We start from the raw sequence: 21,336 nt of genomic DNA, 5'->3' as shown, positions 1-21,336 counted from the left end.
GTCTAGCGTGAGGGAGAGACATGATGTTTATTTTGTACGTAGTTGTGCGTATACATATATATTTTATTAACATATATACACGGCACTCTCGTGTGTATACAAACCTGTGTAAAAATTGCATCCGGATCATTACGAAAGTCGAACAATTAACGCAAGCGTGACTAAGTGCCGTCCATGTCACGCTTCGTAGTGATGAGAATTCAACTTTGTTTCGTTCCGCAAGAAGAGTCTCGCCGGAAGAGCAATTTATTGGACATGCGCGAAAAGAAGAGATGCCTACGCGTCGTTAACGGACGTGATGAGGTAGTAGAGATGTACGATTTTAATAATTCTACTAATTAACACACACCGCCCGGAAGCATACCGAGGAAGCGAGTGTGCGCGTGAACGCGAACTTGCGTGCAAGAATTAAGAGCACATGTTGCATTAACGCAAACAGTTTTATCTCTGATAACGATTTACGTCACGAGAATTTATTTGCGCAGGTGTATGACAAGGCGGTGTGCGTAATTATAATTTTCTTAGATATTCTTCTAACAAATATATTCTGATAAATTAGCGATTAGGTGAGATAATTTCAGAGATAAAGCCATCAGGAGTGAAATTATCAGAATATAAATATACGCGTATATGGCACTGTTCTGGCGATGTATTTGTATTAAATCGATGATGCGTACTGATAAAGAGACCGAGAGGCTAAAGATACTTTCCATAGTTCTCTCGTGATTCGTCGTCCTTAGCCGACAGACGGTCCTCAGCTGGACAATCCGGCCAACTTCGTCACGAAGACGTCCCATTTGGCATGCCACCGGGTTATGGCGTTTTGCTTCTCCGACCTGTTCATGCTGCTGTAGGCAAACGAGTTCAGCGCCAGTTTCTTGAGACTTCTGAGATCCGAACCCGCGCTCATAATGCCCATGAAAGCCTCGTAAAAGTCGTAGCTCAGTCCTTTAGCGCCCCAGAGCGCGGGGTCGTCGTTGGAGATCACCATCGGCGACCCCGACGCGAACAGGTTGGCCGCCGGGTGATTCCTCATGTCGTTCACGAGGCCGAGAACCTGATTCGAGATGGGGCAGACCTCTACGGCGATTCCCAGATGCTTCACGAGATCCCACAGGAGCGGGTGCTTCGTCAACGCGTACCTGAAGAAGTACAGCCGTTGACGTTTCGAAACTCCGTCTGCTTTACACCGATTGTTAATAATGCGAAGCGAGCCAAGGAGTATCCTTGTGCAAATCATACTTCTTACATCATACTTCTCTCCTTGAACCTTTGAGCCGACAATCAGACGAGACGCGAGATCCCGTTGAATAATTTCGCAGATAATTAGAAAGATCGAAAACACCGACCTTTCGACTTCTCGTTGTTTCCGATTAAATTTTTTTCTTATTGAAACTTTGCGGTCGACTCTTGCTTGTCTCATGCATAGAGCAGCAGCCGCTGATACTAACCCGTGGCCGATGCGTCTAGTGTTGAGCAAGAAAGCGTCGAGGATATTCATGTCGGTGGACCATCCGTTCCAGTTGGTTTCCCCGGCGTGGAAGAAGAACTGAATTTGCGGGTCGACGGAGTTCAGCTTGTCCGCGAACGCGATGAGGGGTTGGCCTTTGTCCTCCTGGCCGACCAGGTCGAAACCAACCACGAAGTTCGGGTAACGTTTCCTCAGCTGCGCCATTATTTCCAGATAATTGTCCACTTGTTCGACGTCAACGGCTCGAGACGGGGCGTATATGAGCTTAACACCGATGAAATCGGGATGGTCGTTCGTGAATCTGTATGTGCATCTGTTCATCACATCTGCTCCTACACGTGCAACTTTTTTTTTTCCTTTCTAACACGTAACCGGCGTAAATTGCGCAAAACTACACCGAGATAGCCGTAGTAATTGTTTCCGACGATAAAAGAAGAATTGTTGCATAACAATATCAGTAAAGTCAGTAGAGTATGCTGTCTATCTCGAGGAATTCCTCTCTTTATCGGAGAGGTAGGATAACGTGAGATAGCCGGCTAGATCGAATTCTACAGACCCAAGTATAAAATGAATTCGAATTGAAGTGTATTAAAAAGTATTGACATTTTGAATACGTCTGAGTTCTGCTTTCTGATCCGAAGAAAGGGATCGAAAAGTATTGGTTCCCATTAAATTTCACCGCGCTAAATGCAGTGACGGCGGTGGTGAATGCTTCGCATTAAAAAGGATTCGATTCATTCCGAATATGCCTTGCATTCAATCGCAATCGATAATTTTCAAATGCGAACTTTCGCATTTGAAAAGTATTCACTTCTTCTCCTAATTGTTTTCGGATTCAGAGGCATACAAGATTTTCACGTTCTATTCCCCGTAGCATTGAAAAGTATTGGCCCGCGATCCAATCCGAGATTTCCAGCAAAGCAGAATTCACGACGAAATCTCGTGAATGCGAAACAATACTTTGAAATACGACGTTTTATACAGGGGGAACAAGATACTGAAAATATTTCACCTCTCGGCGATGTCCTTGTGGATCTGCACGGTTTCCAGCGGGCTGTACGTCTTGCCATCGAGATCGTACAACGTGGCCAAGGTCGTTCGCACTTCCACGTACATGACGTTGTCATCGTAGAACTCCTGCAGGGCCTGGTAGAACTGGTCCTCGTAGACGGGTTTGTAGGTCAGCATGGGCGTGATGAAGCTGAAGATTCTGTTGAACTTCTTCCACGCCTTATCAACGGTGTCGTAGGCGTTCCGAGGATTTTGCGTTATCATCGTCATCTCCTTCGCGATTCTATCGTTGATGGCGTCAGCCTGCTTCGGGTCCTGTCGCAAGTCGCTCAGCAATCGCCAGTCGCACTTGTCGTCGGGAGCGTCAAAGAACCTGGCGTGCAGGGTGCCGTTCTCGTCGCAGATGTACAAGTTGTCGCGGTAAGTGATATTGTGCAGCTTGTAGTCGTGGGAGACGATAGCGGTGTCGTGGCAGTGGAGGATGCCGCCTTTGGGTAGGTCGCGCAGGATCTTGAAGACCTGGGATTTTTCGATTTCCGGTATCACCTCCATAAAATTCCGCGCCGGCAGGAAACTGTCGTTGTGGAAACCTGCGAAGGGACACGGGGAGGTTTGTGCGTTCAGTGTCAATGAGATATGTTGTGAGTGAATAAGTCGCCCGACACGCGTCCGTCGCAACACTCAATAGTGTTGTTTCGCGTGGCCATGTGGTTTCGCGGTTTTACACGAAGCCGTTGATAATTGACCGTCACACAAGGCCGTTGATAAGTTGATAGTTATATTATACGGTTGCAATTACAACTGATAGTGATATAACTTCAGTATGTTAATTACGAAGTAGCCTGCTGCGTTTCCCGTGACGTAAATAAATCTAGGAACTGAATCATACGATAGAGCGCTATCGATCTTTTGGATCGGCAAGTTTGCATCGCGCGAGGGGATTCAGGCGATTAAAAACAAATGACCGGTACCTTAAATTTTTTAGGGAATTCTTCAAACTGTTTCATACTTGCGACGGAGCTCGCGAATCTGTCTTACCGGATGTTTCGCGATAGACCAGAATGATTGAATAGACTAGAAAGCTATAATCAGAAAGATTGTAAAATCAACTTTCCCGTTCATGCAAAGACATTTCATTCTATGCTCTCTACTTATTAATTTATGTGGAATCCTCGGTCGCGTCAGTTGTTATAAAATACTTTGTATAGAAAAAAAAGGAAAATAAAAAAAGAAAAAACAAGGAAAAATAAAAAAGAAGAAAAAAAGAAAAAATAAGAAAAAATCTGGCAACATTCCTCTCAAACGGCCATTCCTTCCATCGGCTCTATCTTCTAACTCGCGCACATGCTCCAAGAGATTCTCACTTATTCAGACAACCGACAAACACGAATTTTAACGTACGCACGATTACGATGTACGTGATCCCAAAAATGTACGACTATCAGTCACGGGACTGGTCGCGGACCGATCGCAAAGGAAAAACATCGAACCATTGTAGATCTCTAGATCCTTGGCCGCCATCAGGACCTGATTAGCTTTGGTTTCGACGGGCCCCAATTCCAAATCGCCGCCCAACGACTGCCGTTTCTCGTCCATTAGCAATTGCCTCCGTAATTGCCAGTAACTGGATTGTTTTATCATCGCATGAATCGCGTCGCCGCTCATCAGGATCGGCAAGGCGAGCAACAGCAATCTGGCCATGATTGTGGTCTCCGGAGCAACTTGTTGAGTCGCGCGTTGGAAAATCGATCTTGCCGAGATGCAGCGAATTCTGCATGCGGGTCTGATGCGAGCGTCACGGCCGCTCAAACTCTACTGAATGACTCCTTTCCACCGGGAGACGACGAGCGATGCGTGAAGCGCACTTGCAACCAGTAGTTCGATAACGAACACTCACCGCCCGTTCTCGGTCAGCGTGTACTTTCTCATCGCTTTTCCCATAAATTAACACGAAAATTTAGTTAAACACACCGTGAACGCATCGTGCGTCCGCTTATGGTCTTTAGATCACCGCTCACGTTTGGTCAGATTTCTACCTGTTCCCCCTGACTTCTCCATTTCACCGGACAAACGGAAAACTCAAAAAAGAAAAATAAGAGTCTAAAGTTCTTTTCGTTGCGTTTCCATCAGAGCTGACTAAACCCATAAGAGTGAAAGTTTCCTCGACGAGGCAATTTACGATGAAAACGAGTACGTCCCGAATTAATCTGTATCTGGGAATGAAGGGCACACACATCGAAAATCGTCGGAAAACGAATGAGAGGATGAATGTACGAAGATATATTTCATGCTTTGTATGAGAAAACATTAAAGTATCAAATATCCCTCAAAACTTACAATAATCCTAATTTTATATTTTTACTTGCGGAAACACGAGAGGACAGCCTATTTATTTTCGATGGATGTTAAGACACTCAATGTCTTAATATCGCCTCGTTGCTTACTGAAGATTGTTCCTAATAGTTTCCAAGAAAATAACTTGAACACACTGCGCGCGAATCAGTCGCATAGTGTGTTCGTTTGGACCATTAATAAAAATAGCGTGACGTGTGCACAATCAAGATAGTTGCCAGATAAACATATCGAATTACATGTGGATCGATAGAAGTGTTATTTTTTTCATTCATGTTGAAGAGCAATAACTGCGCAGCTATTGAATTTGCGCATACGTGTATAGATTGATCGAGGTTCAGAGATAAGTGCTGTTGTGTCGTTGAATATAAATAACTTAATCTTATCTCCATTAAGTTATTACATGTGATAATTGGGATACAATAAAATATGCATGCGGGAGCAGGTAATTACAATATGAAAGGGCGAAACATTGTTTTGTTGAAAATAATAACATAGGTCAAATCCAATATATATAAAGTTACATAATGTCTGCTTATCGATGCAACTTACTTTCTAAAGTCGATAAATTGAAAATGCACAAGACGGCAACTTATTTCTGAAATATCTTTGTATTCCTACATCATCCTTTAGACGTTTGTTCCTCGAATCGTTGCAGATTTCTCGTTTATGCCACTTTGAAAACCTATGGATTACATCATGAATCGGTAGAAGAGCGGTACCGTCTCTCGTTTTAATTAACATATCCTGGAGAATAAATACATTCGAACGAATGCAATCGTACAAGTGCGCGGGAAGCTGACGGAAAAATGATGGCGAACAAAAAACACCAGTATGTCGCACGACACATATATTGAATCATTATACAAAATAGTCTACACATTTTTACACGTATAACTTAACGAAAAATATCTTTTCGTAGTATCCCGAGAGAACGGGGGACCTTCAAGTCACGTACAAAGATCGAAACATTTGTGATTATCCGTCGTGTTTGAGAAACATTTAATATCGCAGTTAAATTACACGCGATTTACAAAAACACCATCGCGTAACATCTTGAAAATCGTGATCTCAGATTTGATTGACGTTGACACTGTATTTAAAAATATCATTTTTCTTGCTGCATGTGTAACTAATAAAATATTAAAGCTTTCTATAAACAGGCCACAATAAATATTACGTTGCTATCCGCGACATAGTGCAAATAGTCAGAATGCCTTCATTCGTTTGAGTGTACCTGCTGTAAAACTTTCATAAATTGTTGTCAAGGTTATTCGATGAAGACGATACAGATATTAATAATAAGTCAATAGAGATATTAATTATAAATTAATAGAGAAAGGAACCAGCCGATATAAATCTTATTAGCTGTTGTCAGTGCGAAAATTTCATACTAAGCCTTCATACTTACTGAACGTCAAACGTTTTAACGTCTTTACGTTTAATCGTAAAAAATAGCATCCCACGACATTTAACTCCTACGTTTGAAATCATGCATTGCTTTGGTATTTTTATAACAATCACACATATACACAACTCAATTGATAATAGGATGACAAATGCTCGCTCTCGTGTAAGTTCAATCTTGCGCCCGTGCCTCGCGCTTCGCGTATATATTTGGCGCGAGATCCTACCATATCTTTGAATGAAAAGTCTCGCATACATTCTAATCCAAGTCTTTCAGCAAATTAAATCCTTTCACCTCTCGCTATCTCCCAGATTTCACACACAGATATAAGGGAGCCTCATACACATGTTCACATACAATTGCAACCAGGGGATATATACCATATACCCGTGTATAAAAGATTTTTTTTGTCGTTGATTATTACATCAGTTACAGAGGAATGCACACGTTACTCTTGGTCGTTATCCGTTCTCCAATGCAATTCGTATCACGAGTGGGGAAATTGGTCAAAGCTAGGAATCGTTCAACTTCAAGACGGCGATGCGATTATCTTAAATTACATCTATCAGTCCAGCTGTAATAAAGATGTAACGACGAAATTATAAAACAGGATCGAACGTCGATTATCTCAGAGTGACTCTCGGCTCGTTTTGTCTCGCATTCTGATAAGTACAACTTTCTTTATTCATTGAATCTTACGGAATTTTAACAAATAAGCCGTAAAAACTTCTTTTTTGACTTTTTAGGCGTTCGAAATTTAAAATGTACATTGTAACATGATAAATAATACATATATTAAGTTCTGCTAATTTTACATTTTGTGTAATGAATGTATTGTCAATGTCATCGATATATACATATACATATATTTGTGCTAATTCAACTGTGTCATATAGGAATACAGCGAAACATTAATCATTAAAACAAAACTAAAGGAATTAAATATAAATTCTATTTACAACAAAAAATAAATATATATTTTATGCCCGAAAAAAATAATATAAGCCTTGCTCATGAAACATATAACGTTATTTATCAATTTCGTTCATGTATATCTCGTGTCTCTTATTGTCTCGTTACTCTCGTACAATCGCGCATTATATAAAGAATCGCAAGTGTTGCATGTTGATCGATACCTTCGATACAATTTCGACCCTACCGTACAATGATTGCTTTCCCGTGGTCAGAAAGCGAATCCGCTTGGATGTTTGATTAAATGTCTTGAATACAAATGCTTATTCTGGTATTGGACCGTAACTTGCTGGCGTAAATCATCACGAAAATAAATTCTTACTTTGAAGTCGCCAAGTTACGACTTGATCATATGTGAATCACTTTCGCGTAAGTATAAATAGTTTAAGTAGAAATATTCGTCTCCGTCCGCGGCTGTGCAACCTTCTACAAGGTTGCATCAGTTGCCTCATTGGTAGTGCCGTTTTTAAACCATTACCATCAAAATGCAGTAGTAGCAAATAAATATCAGTTAAGTCGCACAATCGCCCAGGATGGCGTGGCACAATTTAACCTATCGTTTAAAATATATCGTCTAACGTGAGAAATTATTGTACATCGCGTTGTGTGCATTAGCTTTATCAATATGAATTCATCAGGGTGGATCAAGACACTCTTGATCTACCCGGTATTCAAATATGCAGTTTTTGTTGTTTAAGATTAACCCATTATATCCCACAGAATAAGGTTGCAATTTACAGATATACATATACATTGTGGACGAGTAAGATATTTTTGACCATCATGATATGGAATATCAATGGATTAAATGTTATACATTAATTGTATCACATATGCACCTAATTTTTTTTACATATCATACGATATGCAATAAAAATAAATTAAATTAGACCGATTTTCGTAATTCTGATATTTCTAGTAATTTGATACGCGGTACACGTACGATATTGTGTAATTTAATGTTATCTGTATTACATAATATCTATGAATCATTACATGATAATGTATGCGCGAATACGTGATATTACAATTTTATGAAAAAATTTCCCTCCCATGCGCAATATGTAAATATAATATAATAATCGGCGATAAAGTTGGATTTGTGAAACACAGTGTGTCGTCTTGTGTGTGATTTGTTTATAAATTCATTTAGAAAAGTATTATTTACAAAATTTGTAATATACATTCGAGTACACTAGTTAAATTATAGATTTGCGAAACAATGAGTTCGATTTTAATCGATTTCTTCGCAAATCCAACGTTATAACTGACCAGACACTTTTTCACTTTATCAATTCCAGGTTAAACGACGCGTATGCAATGTTTGTACAGCGGCGATCTTCCATATCGATAAAGCTAATATAATCCTAAATTGTAATTGAGACGCGTTTTTATATAAATACAGTAAGTTGATATATAGCCTATGAATATACGTACTGTACATAAATACAGATTATCAGTGAGGAATACAGAAAATTTTTCGTATTGCATTGAACTCACATTCATTGTGTGTACATATATCGTAATCGCTTGTACAGTGAGCACCACTAGCAACCTGTTAACGACCATCGAAGGCCCTGTTATCAAACCGCTGCTCTATAGAAGATCCCTGAGGAAGAAGCGTCAATATTAGTAAAATATTAAAAATCCACTTCGTTTCTCGCTGTTTTCTCCGGGAAATTAGGCTGTCTAATTTTGTTACGCTAAATTGTACGCGACAATAAAAACTTCACTAACTGTAACCTCATGTATAAAGAGATGCGAGCAACAATTTGGTTGGCGTCCCAAAACCACCTTTAATTTCAAAGTTGCCTATCATCAGTGAGCAAACGTCTCTTATTGTACAGTCGTATTTATCACTTGTTTCTCCTGTATCGTTTGTGAAAGTAAATGCAATTCCTCTCTCTCTCTCTCTCTCTCTCTCTCTCTCTCTGCATGTACCGTGAAATGAAAAGTACCAAACGTTTTTCTACAATGTACTACCGTCTCTTCAGTATCCTTGATACATCATCTCGTTGTAGATAACTTTAGCTGCCTAAAAGGGCAACCAACGGGGTCAAGTGCAGTGTTGACTGATCTTAAGAGACCACAATGCGTGATACGTTTGGCAATCAACGTTCAATAATCCGAGTACATTAACCGAGCTAAATTAGGTTAAGAGGCTTTCAAAGCTTTGTCTGCGTGCGCTAGGGTCAGAGATCCCACAAGAGACACCAGCGTTCGATCCAGCCATGTTATAGGATTTGGATACAGAAGACCTCCTTCGTAAAAACCTAGATGACCTCCATGCGCTAATTCCACATATAACGTGTTTAAGCGATTTACTGGCGATGAAAAAAACCACAATATTAGTTGATTCTAAACGTGTCGTTCCACTTACCGCGCGCGTATGTTACGCGAGTGGCACACTTACCCGCGTGTTCTTTAATTGGATTTAGCAGCACTTCTGGTACGATCGGATCGTCTAACGCATTAATGAATACCATAGGCGTTGTAATATTGTCCAGATAAAAGACGCAACTGCTCCACTTGTACAGCTCTTGTACAGACCTAAAGTTATGTACCTGAAACGCGGGAGAATATTTTTAAATATGATATTCGTCGATTAGAGGATGCTAATAAGATATTATTTCTCTTTTTCTCTTCTTTTTTTTTTTTAAGCAGAAGGATTTTACCTACCCTTCTCGTGTACGCTTCATCCAATTCGGGTAATGTCGCAGCGGATATTATATCGCGCTCGTTCAAGTTACATTTCTGTTTTACGTCCTCCGACAAAAGCACGTTTTTATGTCGAAGTATAAGATTCTTCATTGACTCTGTCATTGCGTAAAGGTAGAAGCGTCTGAAGTTCTGCCAGTTTAACAGAATCTTCGTCCCTCTGAAACGCGGATTAATTATACATCTCTATTTCCCTCCTCTCGCGTCGTCTCGCGATTTATCTTCGTTATTATATTTGACATATAGTGAAATGAATTTCTGCTTAGGCTTACTCGAGAGCATTGTATCCTTGGCAGATTGATATACCGCCTATAATGTTGGACAATTTGTTAGAACCGCGTTCTCCTAGATATTTCGTTACTAAATTACCGCCCAAACTGTATCCGATACAAACTATCCTGGTGTTGGGATGCTTCTCCACCAAACTTTGCAGCATCATACTGTAATCTTCCGTGTGACCTGTTTACAAAATAGTATAATAGCAGCGCGATAGAAAATCGATTAATTCAAGATACTTGTCCGCTCGAATGAAAATTGTTCCCTTCGTCGAAAATTCCCCTACATAAGCACAGTATATATTATAAAATATAACCGAATATGAAATTATTATCTTTCTCTTTCGAACATGTCAACATTCTATTCGCAAAGTGTTTCGACGTCAGTCATCAGTCATCTTTATGCGTGCAATTAGAAATCATACGACAGCTTAACCCAGAAACTTTGTAGACACTGCTGTTTGCGTTCCCTTTTTATTTGCCCACACTCGCGTGTTGTGGACACTCGGTTATTATCCGCTGACTTTCCTCGATCGACCGCCTCGAAGCTCCGGGACAGAAGTCTTATCGATCGCCACGTACCGTAAGAGAATATTCTAGGCGCTGTGATCTTGACACTGGATAGGGCCCCGACGTGATTAAGTACCGCACATCGATAACCGTGGCATTGCACGAAGTGCACGAACGTCCTGATGTAAACACTCTCCGAGCTGTTTCCGATTCCGGGACAGATGGCTATCGTTATGTCATCTGAAACACGGTAGAGCAGTATATACTTGTAGTTTCATCGATTCTCCCTCCAAATCTCCGAACTTCCTCTTGCGGAAGCGTGCCATTCTTCTTCATCGTCGAGCGCGCTCAAGAAGTAAATACCAACATAACACAAAGGATCGATTGTTTGTCAGTGCACAAGGCTTTCACTGTTTCGTTCTTCTTTTCAGTTATCTGGTCGTAGTTTTAGATCGAGCTTGCTTGCGCGTGCGTCCGCTCGACACGATAAACGCTCAATCATGATTAATTATACGATTTTTATAAATTAAAGTTTACAACGCACATTCTAACGGTTTTGCTTTTTTTATCACTGAATCGAAAGCAAGGATTGAATATTAATTTTAAGATTGACAAATTTTAACGATATAGACGGATATCGGAGAAGATTGGATTCATTGGCGCGATAAGAACGTCTTTCAGGCTCCAACTGGCCGACTTCTATATTTATCGATCGAACATATCAACGAGTTTAATTTTTCCACAAAAAATTTGGTCTCTATTTCACAGATGAGATATAAGCGCATCGCTATAAAGGACTCCTATAGTTAGTTAGTTCTTTCTGGATAATCACGCGTCACGAGTTTACGCACCTTCATGCCCGTGGGTGAGGGGTTGATAAAGATCGTACGTAAGCGTGGTCTCGTCCGGAAGAGTGATATACACGCGTTCGCCAATGGGCCAAGGGCACCGAACGCGCCCTATGACGCTGTGGATGATGGTTTGTACGTGCCCGCTGAAACCCCACAACCTTGTCGGCTTGTATCTGAAACGGGTCAAGGACCGTCACCATTTTAGCTTGCACCGAAACTGCTCATCATTCGTTAAGAGCTTACAACTGCTTTTTAACTTTCCCGATTTCCGTGAATTATTCCGCTTATACTCTCGACAACCGACCCGCCGAAGGCCTATGAATTATTTCAAGGGAACTTCACGATGGAATAGAATAGCGAAATAACGTCAATTATAACGCCCGAGCGTTTTTAACGGTAAATTGTTTTTGGAAAGCGTCCATGACACATTTTGTTCAAGAGACATTGGTCGTTTAAGGAAACGGATGAGAAACCTTTCTCTCTCTCTCTCTCTCTCTCTCTCTCTCTCTCTCTCTCTCTCTCTCTCTCTCTCTGTCACTCATAGTTCCTTTATGACACTCTGCAAACACAGATAAAGCGTAACTCTTATTCATGAGTTTCCGGGTACTCTAGATTGTCTTATAATTATATAGCGTTGCAATGATATTCAAAGCGTCTTAATGAACGCAGTCGGGTGAAAGCCTTAGAAAATCGATGTCAAGTTAATATTTCCAATTGACACAAAGCCGGTACATGTGAATTATATATTGTGCGCGATAAGCAAATGTTTAAATAAATTTACAATGAAATATGCAGCGCGTTCCTCCTAAGTCGTCCGAATAAGTCCGAATAAGTCACAATAGGTCATCGATAATGAAAATGTGTCGGGCACATGACAACGAACAAATATCGATCTCTCAAGACACATTTATGAGAAATATCTCATTCTGTCCCGTTATTTGATTACTTTCGAGACTGGAAGAGCGGAAAATTGTTAACGCTAACACAGCGCGACACAATGTACCATTCGCATTTCTCTCGAAATCCGAGCGATGCGAAACGGTGAAAAGCGAAGTCGAACAATGCGCCGCATCGTTAAACTTGTTCATAGGGAATTGCAAGAAGTCGCAGTAGATCAGTGGAGCACGGCTGGGCACGCTAAGTAAAACAAACATGCGAAAAGAACGGTTTATTATCACGGGACGAAGAGATTCTCGCGCACCAGACACGGTTTTCCGTGAAAACGCGCTCTTTACGATCACTGTAAATCATGGCGCGCGCCTGTCTGGCGTTAAAATTCATGTTCACCGACAAGAAAACTGCAGAGCCGGTCGTGAACGTAGCGAAATAACAATCATCCATTCCAGGCGAACGTCCCGAATTTACGACAATTCCCGACTCATGGACGAGAAATCGTATAAATTTTACCGTACCGAAAAGTGTCTCGAACGCGTTTCTCCTGCCGTTGCCGCTTTTCGCAAGTCGCGCGAAAATTGCGATGGCACCCAACAATTGCCCGAGCAGCAATAATAAAATGGAAATATTGGCTAAAATCCATGCGCACCCACAAATGTCGAAGGACGTATGGAGGTTGTTTGACGATTATTAATTCGATGGCACATGCACGGAAGATCGCATCGCGCGTCTCTAACTGTTGCATTTTAATGAGAGAAATATGTAAAGTTGCATACGACAACGGATCGATAAAATACGCTGACGCGGCATCGATTGCCCCTCGAACGAAGCCTGCTCGCGGGAAATGCGCGCGACTCGCTTTTACTCGCGGGAGTTATTTATCGTCATCCTCATCTCTGAGAAAGCGCATTTAAATACAAAAGATGCGCGATCCTCGCAAAGAGGACCATCCTCCGTGCAGCCGCACGAGGAGGGGGTTGGATCTTGAATTAATCGAAAGTTGTCGGAGCAAAAAAATTACCGGGAGGAGCGTCACAATTACGAGGATGCTCTACATATTACACGTGGAAATTTCATACGTCGCTGTTCACATTCACCTCGCGTCCACCTGGACTGCTTTATTAGCGCGAGCGGCTCCGCGATTCGACGGATCGCTCGTAACTGCCGTTTTCCACTACGCCTAATGCGTTCCCTAATACCACGTTTTCACTGGTGCCGCAAACGATACAAAATATCGAACTTAATTGGTCTAACAAGCGTCCCGGACGCTTTTCTACGCTTCTTTTCTATCCTGTGCTCTCGTACTTTCTATTCAATTCGGTTTTTCTCGAGCAGGCGCGAGAGGCGCTAGAAGAGAAAAGATCTCCCGCAAATTACAGGCCGAAGTAAAATTCCTCTCTCACATACGATGAGTCGGCGCTTAAAAGTTACGACGCAGTCGCAGCCGACAAAACGTCGCAATATGCCATTGTAATTTCTGCGAGGAGAAATGTGTCAATACTGGCTGTCGCGGTCATCGCGAAGTCATCGCGCGAATTAGACGCTATAGGGAAAAGTAGGGTAAACTACGCCAGGCCGCTAAACTGCCAAAGACAGCAGAAAGAGCTCTGCTCTTTCCATAACGACCGCCTTCCGTTACGGTTGTTACTCCATTTTTTCGTCGATAAAACGGCCGGGAAACCTTCGCCGTGGAATGACTCTATCTTTCATCCCGCCCATCCTGCGACGATACACGCTTCTTTGCAGGGGGAACGAAGGAATTTATGCCGCACTAAGGCGATAGCAACAACGACGTATGTTGCTCGTCGGAGGATTAGACGTCTCCTTTCGCAATTCCCTGAGAGAAAAAACTGATGCATTTTCGGGAATTTTCCACGAAGGAACGCGCGCGATGAAATTAAGCAAGTACATGATTACATTCTCGGTGGAGGAATTAACAGAAGCAAAAAGGTAGGATATTAAAAATGACATGGAAAGAAAAGGATAAAGGATTACAGGAAAAGGGGAAAAGAAAGGGAAATCAAAAGAATAATTAAAGGTAAGAAATGAATAAGAGTAAATATGATCAATGTGACTTTAGGCGATAAATAGAAGAATATATAATAAAGGGAAGGAAAATGTGTAAATAGCGATTAATAAGGTGCAGACAAATATAGCAGACAAGAGAGATGTAAGATATAAGAAATAAATGATTCAATGCGAAAGAATAGGATAGGGTATAGGATTAAGAAGAACAAAGGCAGAATAGGAGAGTGTAATAGAAGGCAAGGGTGACGTAGGAATGGATGGACGGATGAGTGTGGATAATTTGCAAAGTCTACTCTTGGCGGTAAGCTGAAGAATAAATATACATAACTACATTCTTCACGGCTTTATCGTTCTTTCTAAAAACGAACAAAACAAAAAGGAGGAAGGTAAAAGGAAAAAAAAGGAAAACCTCGAGTAACCTCGAGTACGCAAATGAAACGCATCATCGACATATCGGGCGAAGTAAGTTCGCGAACATTTCTGAAAGCATTCTGAAGCATTATGAAACAATCCGCCGAAAAGAAGCGCAACGGGAACGTCGAATTTACATTTTCGATTTACGTTATTACGGCAACCGCGACGTTTGTTGTCGCGGCCAGGAATACATCGGTTTATGTTATGGCCGACAAAAATATTCCGCCGCGTACTTTGTCGAGGGAACGTGTCCTTCCTTTTATCGGTCTGTGCAATCGCATTTATTAAAAAGGTAAACTTGCGTTAGATAGGTCGCAACGTGCAGTTTTCACAGTCACGGTCATGGGTGGTATTATCGATCAGGACGCCTGGAAGCTATCCACATTCGCCGGACGTTATTGCGCCGTTCGTGCAGGTATGCTGACCATTTTTCCAGGAGCATTACCTGGATAGCCCGCGCGAACTCTCGACGATCCACTTGTTCGACATTCTGCATTAGTAATTAAAGCGCATCGGCCAGGTAAAATTTACGTCATCGAGGAGCACCGACGAGGAGACTCGATCATAAACTTCAACTCCATATACATGTAAGTGCTCAGGCGTAATATTAATGCACGCTTCGGCCGTTTTAACTTTAGCCGACCTCATGCCGCGTTAAATTCTCTAATACGACTTTGCGTGACTTCTTGCTCGGATCGCAATTCAATTTTTTTCGCGCACATGTGGAGTTGCCTCACGGCGACTCGGAGACCGCCGAGTCACCGGGGTGAGATATGAAACACGCGCGTGACTTGGAAGGACGGCTGCCCCTTCTCCGCTCTTTTTATTTTTCTTTTTATTCCCGTGTGGACGAAAAGAAAAAAAGTCAACCGACATGCGGTATGATACAGGAGACCGGCGCGTTGCCGGTCGCGGATTAGTTATTGGAAAGAAGAAACGGACGGTAATGACGGAGAGAGAAGTCGCTCGTTCTCATGCCGTTCTCTCGTTCGCTCGCTCGCCCATGAAGATGACTTCGTGCGACTTACAGGCCGCGAGCAATTTAGTTTTTCGTGACGCGAGGTCAGTCAAGGATGAACGAGCTGGAGACCTGGAAGAGCGTGAGCGCGCGATCATCACGCGCGGAATCTGCAATTTCCAATTCCCCCGGATTCGAGAGCGTTCTCGACTCGTTCTCGGCGATGGCAGCGCGGAACGATCACGCACGGAGAGAGCAGAAGCGCGCGAAGCCAACAGGTTGACGACGATCTTGGAGGAACTTGGGCTTCGTCTCAAGCTGGACTGCAGAAGACCCTCCGCGAAGTCGCGAAGTCGGATGATCGATCGATCAGCCATAGTGCTCGCGATGGATAAAGCGGCCTTGGGAATTACTGCGATTACGGATAGATATTACGGAATCGATATCTATACGCTGGCTACTTGCCGGCTATCACTTCGCCTTACTGCGACGTTGATAAGAGTTCGGCGAAGTCGTTATCTGCGACTCTGGTCGCAGAACGCGCGCGCGAGTTGCGTGACCATACTTCGACTTCGATTGAATTCGCCGGTGACACGGACGAGCGAGCACGCTCGCATGCTGTTGTTCCGCATGAGACAATGCTACGAATTGTGCATTGCGTGTTTCCGCTTTCTTAAGCGCTTTCACGCGACGCGATCGAGAGAGGAAAGAAATCGTAATTAGCGATGCGCTCGTCCGACTGATGTTTCAGTCAAGTTTCGCCTTAAATTCCGACCGAGATGATTATTCCGCGGGCGTATTCGGCGTTACGCCGGGGAACTTCTAAATGACTATCGATGCGCTTTCGCGTAGTCGATGATTCGCGAAAGAAAGAGCATACACGTGTGCATCCAGCCGGCGCGGGCGGGCGGATAGGAAAAACGACGCGGTGATAAAATAGAAGTATGACTCACGATAATTGTCATAAATCCGACAAGCCCGTGACGTATTAACATTAGCATTCGACGAGGCGAGTATCGCCTCGACAACGGAAATCAGAGCCGTAATTTTAACGATAAGCCGTCCGCATCATCGATTTCATCTCCGCTGAGAAGTGAAACTATATAATACCCCCCGTTGTATCTAAACGTCATGATATAATTTGGCAAAAAATGCCGGAAAACACGAAGTACGCGCGCTCAAACGCGAAACTTTTACGTAAGTCTTATCGATAATTCAAAGTATTAATTATCCGTTGTCCATCGTAAGCTAATTTTATTTCCTTCGTTGGTAGCTTCGAAGTAAGAAGGTTTATTTTGCAACTTGTAACTTACGACGATGTACACACGCTGTTACATCCGCCGACAAATCCCGATATCCGAAATGGATACAGTTTCTATCTCCGCGCGTTAAAAATTGCAGACTAAACGTCAAGTTTTACATTTCGGTTAATCTCGATCTGCTTCTGGAACGACAAAATTAAAAATGTGAGAATCGATAAACTCGCTGGTAATTTCAGCGAGTTCGATGGATGCGTGTTACGTAACGGTTAAAGTGTAACATAAGCTTGCTCTTATTCTATTTGCATCATATGATCCGAACGTGATCTCGTCGAATGGGATAGAGATTTATGATACGCGAATGACACACACGCGACACACATGATGTACTTCTCTTTCGCACGCAAGCAATGATAAAAGGCAGCAATGTTTACGTTTCTTTTCGTGACACGGAAGTTACACTGATTGCGTGGTGTTTCATCCATGGTAATGGACAGAAAATTCCGTTAGAACATTAACTTTTCCCTATCGGCGGTTCACGCGTTCTCTCGAAGCTCACCGCGTTGGAATCTTGTATAGCTAAAGATAAATCGAGACAATCAAGCTTGCATTAAGCAACTTCAGACCTTTCACACTTGAGAAATCGCATCTCTGTCAAACTTTGTCGAACATTTTCTTGCAATGATTCTTGCATACGATTTTAATATGTACCTTTCAAGTACGAATTTCGTACGATTGATTGCACAATGTGAAAGCAATAAACACTGTTTGTTACTTTCACAAGCCACTGTATATTTCCTTCAAGCGTATCTTTCTGAAGCAGACGAAATAGAGATGAGTGTTATCTCATCTCATCCCGATTGCAAACGTTATTTATAAAGGTAAACATATGCGAGTAATTAATGAAACACTCGCATCGTTTTCTGCATATCAACTGTGTGATTTAGTAAATAGAAGGAAGCATGTATTATCTCACTTAGATAATATGATATCTTTATTATATATTTTTAGAATTTACTAAATGATTTAGTGCCACTGTCTATATGTCAATTTAAGGTTTCATAATGGTAGAAAAATATGCCTTTCAAGAATGTGCATTCTCAATTATAGGATTATTCTCTGTACTGTACTTTACTCCACCACTACAACCATGTATTATTCCTCCTAATAAGTACCGTAAACATGGTTCATGACTCATCATGCAAGTGTTTCCTAACCATCTCAAATATCATTGCATGGGAATATCCATTATATTCATCCCAAAGTAATCACAATGACACGAGACACAGTAACCCATGTATCATGTGAGAATAGCTATACAACTAAAATACAGTTCTATGCTTTTACTACCAATTTCTATTCTATTCAGAAACACACAACGTTTTTTTTTTAATTACTGACATAAGTATAATTAATAATGACTGAATAATTCTCACCCGTAAGCACCATATCTGACATTAGTTAAGCACTGTGGTCAGTTAAACTCCATGTGTAACGTACAAAATGAAGCACAAGTCTTATAATTACACATAAACAATGCTCAGTCCTTCCTCTTTGAGTCCTTACAATTTCCTCATTATAAAATGAAGAAACAACGAAACAATAAAATGCAGCTGATATTTCTGCCACTGTATACAATTTCTTGCTCACACATAATGTTTAGAGGTAAGAATTGCGTTTCCTCATGCGTCCACGCACATCGCACGTAGCGTGTTGTGATAATGTTAATATTCTAAAATGAAAAATCTTGACTCGTGGAGGAAACGACACGCTCACTCATCGGTGCCGGAGCGTCGACCGGCGTCGAACGCCAACCTAACCTCGCTCGCCCGGCGAACGCAGGCTCCGAAATCTAGAAAGATTCTTATTTCTCGTGTGTCAACGGTTCTCACCGACAAAATTTGAAGCGATTCAACGAATTCACGTGCGCAAAATATATATATATATACATATATATATATATATATATATATACATATATATGTCGACTTACGGTTCGGCGATAACCGGCGCGATTTTCAGTACTGTTGACAAGAAGAACTGATCCTTGCAGACGAGGACAGGTCGGTGCGGCGAGCTGTTCACGTTCAATATCCTGAAGAGGATGCAGAGAATCACAGCGAACACGGCCAACAACGCCGTGGACATTTTTCTTCTCTCGTTAACCTGCGACAAGAGGAATCCCACATTTTTCTCCTCGCTCTCTGTATCTCCTCCGAACTGTGTCCGAAATCGACTGAATTCTGCCTGGCTTTTAAAGACTACTCTGCTTGCGTAGTACACCCCCTTGAACGAGAAAAAGGAATACTGTTTTCTATATACATTTACCTCCTTATAATCTCCCTCACCAAGTGGATTTTGCTGTTTACTCCTGCAAATCCCTCAGAACGACAAAAGGTCGGAGGCTGCTGCAGCGGCCGTGCAACGGCACTGACTCATGCGGCCGACGTTTCTGTCAACGTGACCTGGAAGCAGAATTTACAGCTCATTAGGAGCCGTAACGTGCCGACACGTCGATTGATAGGTACTCGTCGGCGCTCGTCACACCGGAGATGCGGAATGACGTGTGAACGCGCGCGCGGCAGGAAGTAGCTGTGCGAGCGCACAAGTCGGCAAGGACCGCTCGCACGCGTTTGTAACGCGAGCAACAGAGACGATGTTGCTGGCGGCGAGCGTGTAAACAGATCAATCAGACATCACACATCACACATCGTTTTGCACTTCCAGCACGCGTGTAATCGCGACACGTATGTGCGCCGCGCAAGAGGCGTATGCGAAGCGATACGAAAAATCGCGAGAGAGCGACGAATATGCGTGTCTGCCTGTGCGCGCGACTTCACGCATTTTCTTTCTTCTCTCAACGTAAGAGAGACCTGCGTGGAGAACGTGTCTGCGATCGCCGTGCGTTTTTGTGACAAGCCGTCTGCAAAACCGTGCGGGAATACCGCGAGCGCTTTGACACTTCGGGGATCACGTTTCGCATGAACGGTCAATTCGCGCGAGGTGAATCGAGCATGCGACTCTTCGACACACCGCGAAATCAATCTTGGCGCGGCGCGATCGCGGCATATCGGTAAATTTATCGTGAAAAATTATGTTCTTTGACGTATCATACTGACAACGAGCAAGTTGTTGTTTCCTTATAATGAAACTCTCGAGTTATTTTCAATCGTCAAGTTACGACGTCGTCAATCCGGCAGCGGGTACGACTGGACACGATTGAATTAAGCCCCTTCCTTTTGAAATCGACGTAATTCCTACTAGGTGTGAGTCTCACCGCCGACTCCCGACTCGTCGCCGATTCCCGTCCTTTCCTCCGGCACGATTTCGGGGTCTCAACGCTTAGCGGGACACAATCTCGCAAGTCCGACAATTCATGACCGCTGACGGACGAAAACCAAACATATATAACTAAAAAGAGTACAATCGGTTAGGTATCTCGACTAGAAATTCGAAAAGTGAGAGACAACTCCGACGACGACGACAACGACGATCACGGAGCCATCGTCTGGAGCGTGATTGTGTGTGCCGCAATCGCGCAATCAACTGATCAGAGCACACCGGCCATCCTGTCCCTCAGCAAACACGAAAATCAAGCACCGAATGTCGTTTTGCTCGCTTTCCTCGGAATTATCGAGCGCACGCGAGATGCAGTCACGCAGGAGACGGACGTGCACCAAGTGCGCGCACTCGTTACGCAGAGGAATCTCTACTCACCGGATGATCTTTCAGTCGACTGACTGATCCGCGAGCGACCGGCGACTTGGTCGTTCGACAGACACGTCACTGTGCGCTCTCCGGCTCACCGGCTCACCTCACGAAACGCGAAGCTTGTATACGGTGAATACAGGTGAACTGGCGCCTCGTCGAACGTACCTGTACACGTCCGATCATATCGAGCCTCGCCGGACGACTGACATCTGTACACGCCCGCAAAAATCATAGCAGCGCGCCGCCGCGTCGTGGCGCGCCGACGAAAGGCGGCGATTGTGATGGTGTTAGAACTGAAGTCGGCATCGGTGGAAGCCGTTAAGCCCTTCAACAAAGTGTTCCAGCCGCCAGTTGATCTGACTCGTTAACTATGAAACGATCTCGCACGCGTATGGAAGGACTGTAAAACGACCCGGTGACTCGCACTCTCGGCACTTTTTGCAGATTGAACATTGCGAATTGAAGTCGGAACCGTCTCGGACGCATCTCGAGACGAAGAGAGTC

The 21,336-nt window shown here is 42.9% G+C and overlaps 2 protein-coding genes across 4 annotated transcripts; both read right to left on the bottom strand.

Annotated features, from left to right (window-relative positions):
* Positions 1-45: 45 nt before the first annotated feature.
* Positions 46-4,312, bottom strand: LOC105182271 (adenosine deaminase 2). The gene is made up of 4 exons (XM_011139599.3): positions 3,973-4,312; positions 2,484-3,072; positions 1,452-1,772; positions 46-1,142 (listed from the first exon to the last, which is right to left on the bottom strand). The coding sequence occupies exons 1-4, from the start codon at positions 4,181-4,183 to the stop codon at positions 755-757; spliced, it is 1,509 nt and encodes a 502-aa protein (XP_011137901.1). The 5' UTR covers positions 4,184-4,312; the 3' UTR covers positions 46-754.
* A 1,357-nt stretch (positions 4,313-5,669) lies between these two features.
* On the bottom strand, positions 5,670-21,050 carry Hydr2 (abhydrolase domain-containing protein 2). 3 transcript variants are annotated; one of them, XM_011139602.3, is made up of 9 exons: positions 20,839-21,050; positions 19,470-19,586; positions 19,115-19,428; positions 11,569-11,741; positions 10,790-10,957; positions 10,205-10,391; positions 9,894-10,092; positions 9,628-9,778; positions 5,670-9,538 (listed from the first exon to the last, which is right to left on the bottom strand). In XM_011139602.3, exons 3-9 carry the CDS (start codon positions 19,267-19,269, stop codon positions 9,369-9,371), a joined length of 1,203 nt encoding a protein of 400 aa, XP_011137904.1. In that variant the 5' UTR covers positions 19,270-19,428; positions 19,470-19,586; positions 20,839-21,050; the 3' UTR covers positions 5,670-9,368. The 3 variants fall into 3 exon arrangements, with proteins under 3 accessions (XP_011137904.1, XP_011137902.1, XP_011137903.1); XM_011139600.3 differs by having other exon boundaries at positions 19,115-19,287; positions 19,450-19,586; positions 20,839-21,049; XM_011139601.3 differs by having other exon boundaries at positions 19,115-19,407; positions 20,839-21,049.
* Between the last annotated feature and the right edge of the window lie 286 nt (positions 21,051-21,336).

Source organism: Harpegnathos saltator, unplaced genomic scaffold, assembly GCF_003227715.2.
Source record: "Harpegnathos saltator strain DR-91 unplaced genomic scaffold, Hsal_v8.6 scaffold555, whole genome shotgun sequence".
NCBI classification, from domain to species: Eukaryota; Metazoa; Arthropoda; class Insecta; order Hymenoptera; family Formicidae; genus Harpegnathos; species Harpegnathos saltator.
The sequence above is the reverse complement of the archived record's forward strand: the minus strand, read 5'-3'. Positions and strand labels throughout refer to the sequence as shown.

Bases quoted from the DNA above. Each gene is read 5' to 3' on its own strand.
- LOC105182271 (XM_011139599.3), bottom strand. From the start codon at position 4,183: ATGGCCAGATTGCTGTTGCTCGCCTTGCCGATCCTGATGAGCGGCGAC. The intron at 3,073-3,972 runs GTTCGATGTTTT...GTCCCTTCGCAG, and splicing joins GGATCTAGAGATCTACAATG to GTTTCCACAACGACAGTTTC. The intron at 1,773-2,483 runs GTGAAATATTTT...ATGCACATACAG, and splicing joins CACAAGGACATCGCCGAGAG to ATTCACGAACGACCATCCCG.
- Hydr2 (XM_011139602.3), bottom strand. From the start codon at position 19,269: ATGTCCACGGCGTTGTTGGCCGTGTTCGCTGTGATTCTCTGCATCCTC. The intron at 10,958-11,568 runs GTGCGTAAACTC...ACCGTGTTTCAG, and splicing joins CCTCACCCACGGGCATGAAG to ATGACATAACGATAGCCATC. The intron at 10,392-10,789 runs GTACGTGGCGAT...TTTTGTAAACAG, and splicing joins GCCTAGAATATTCTCTTACG to GTCACACGGAAGATTACAGT.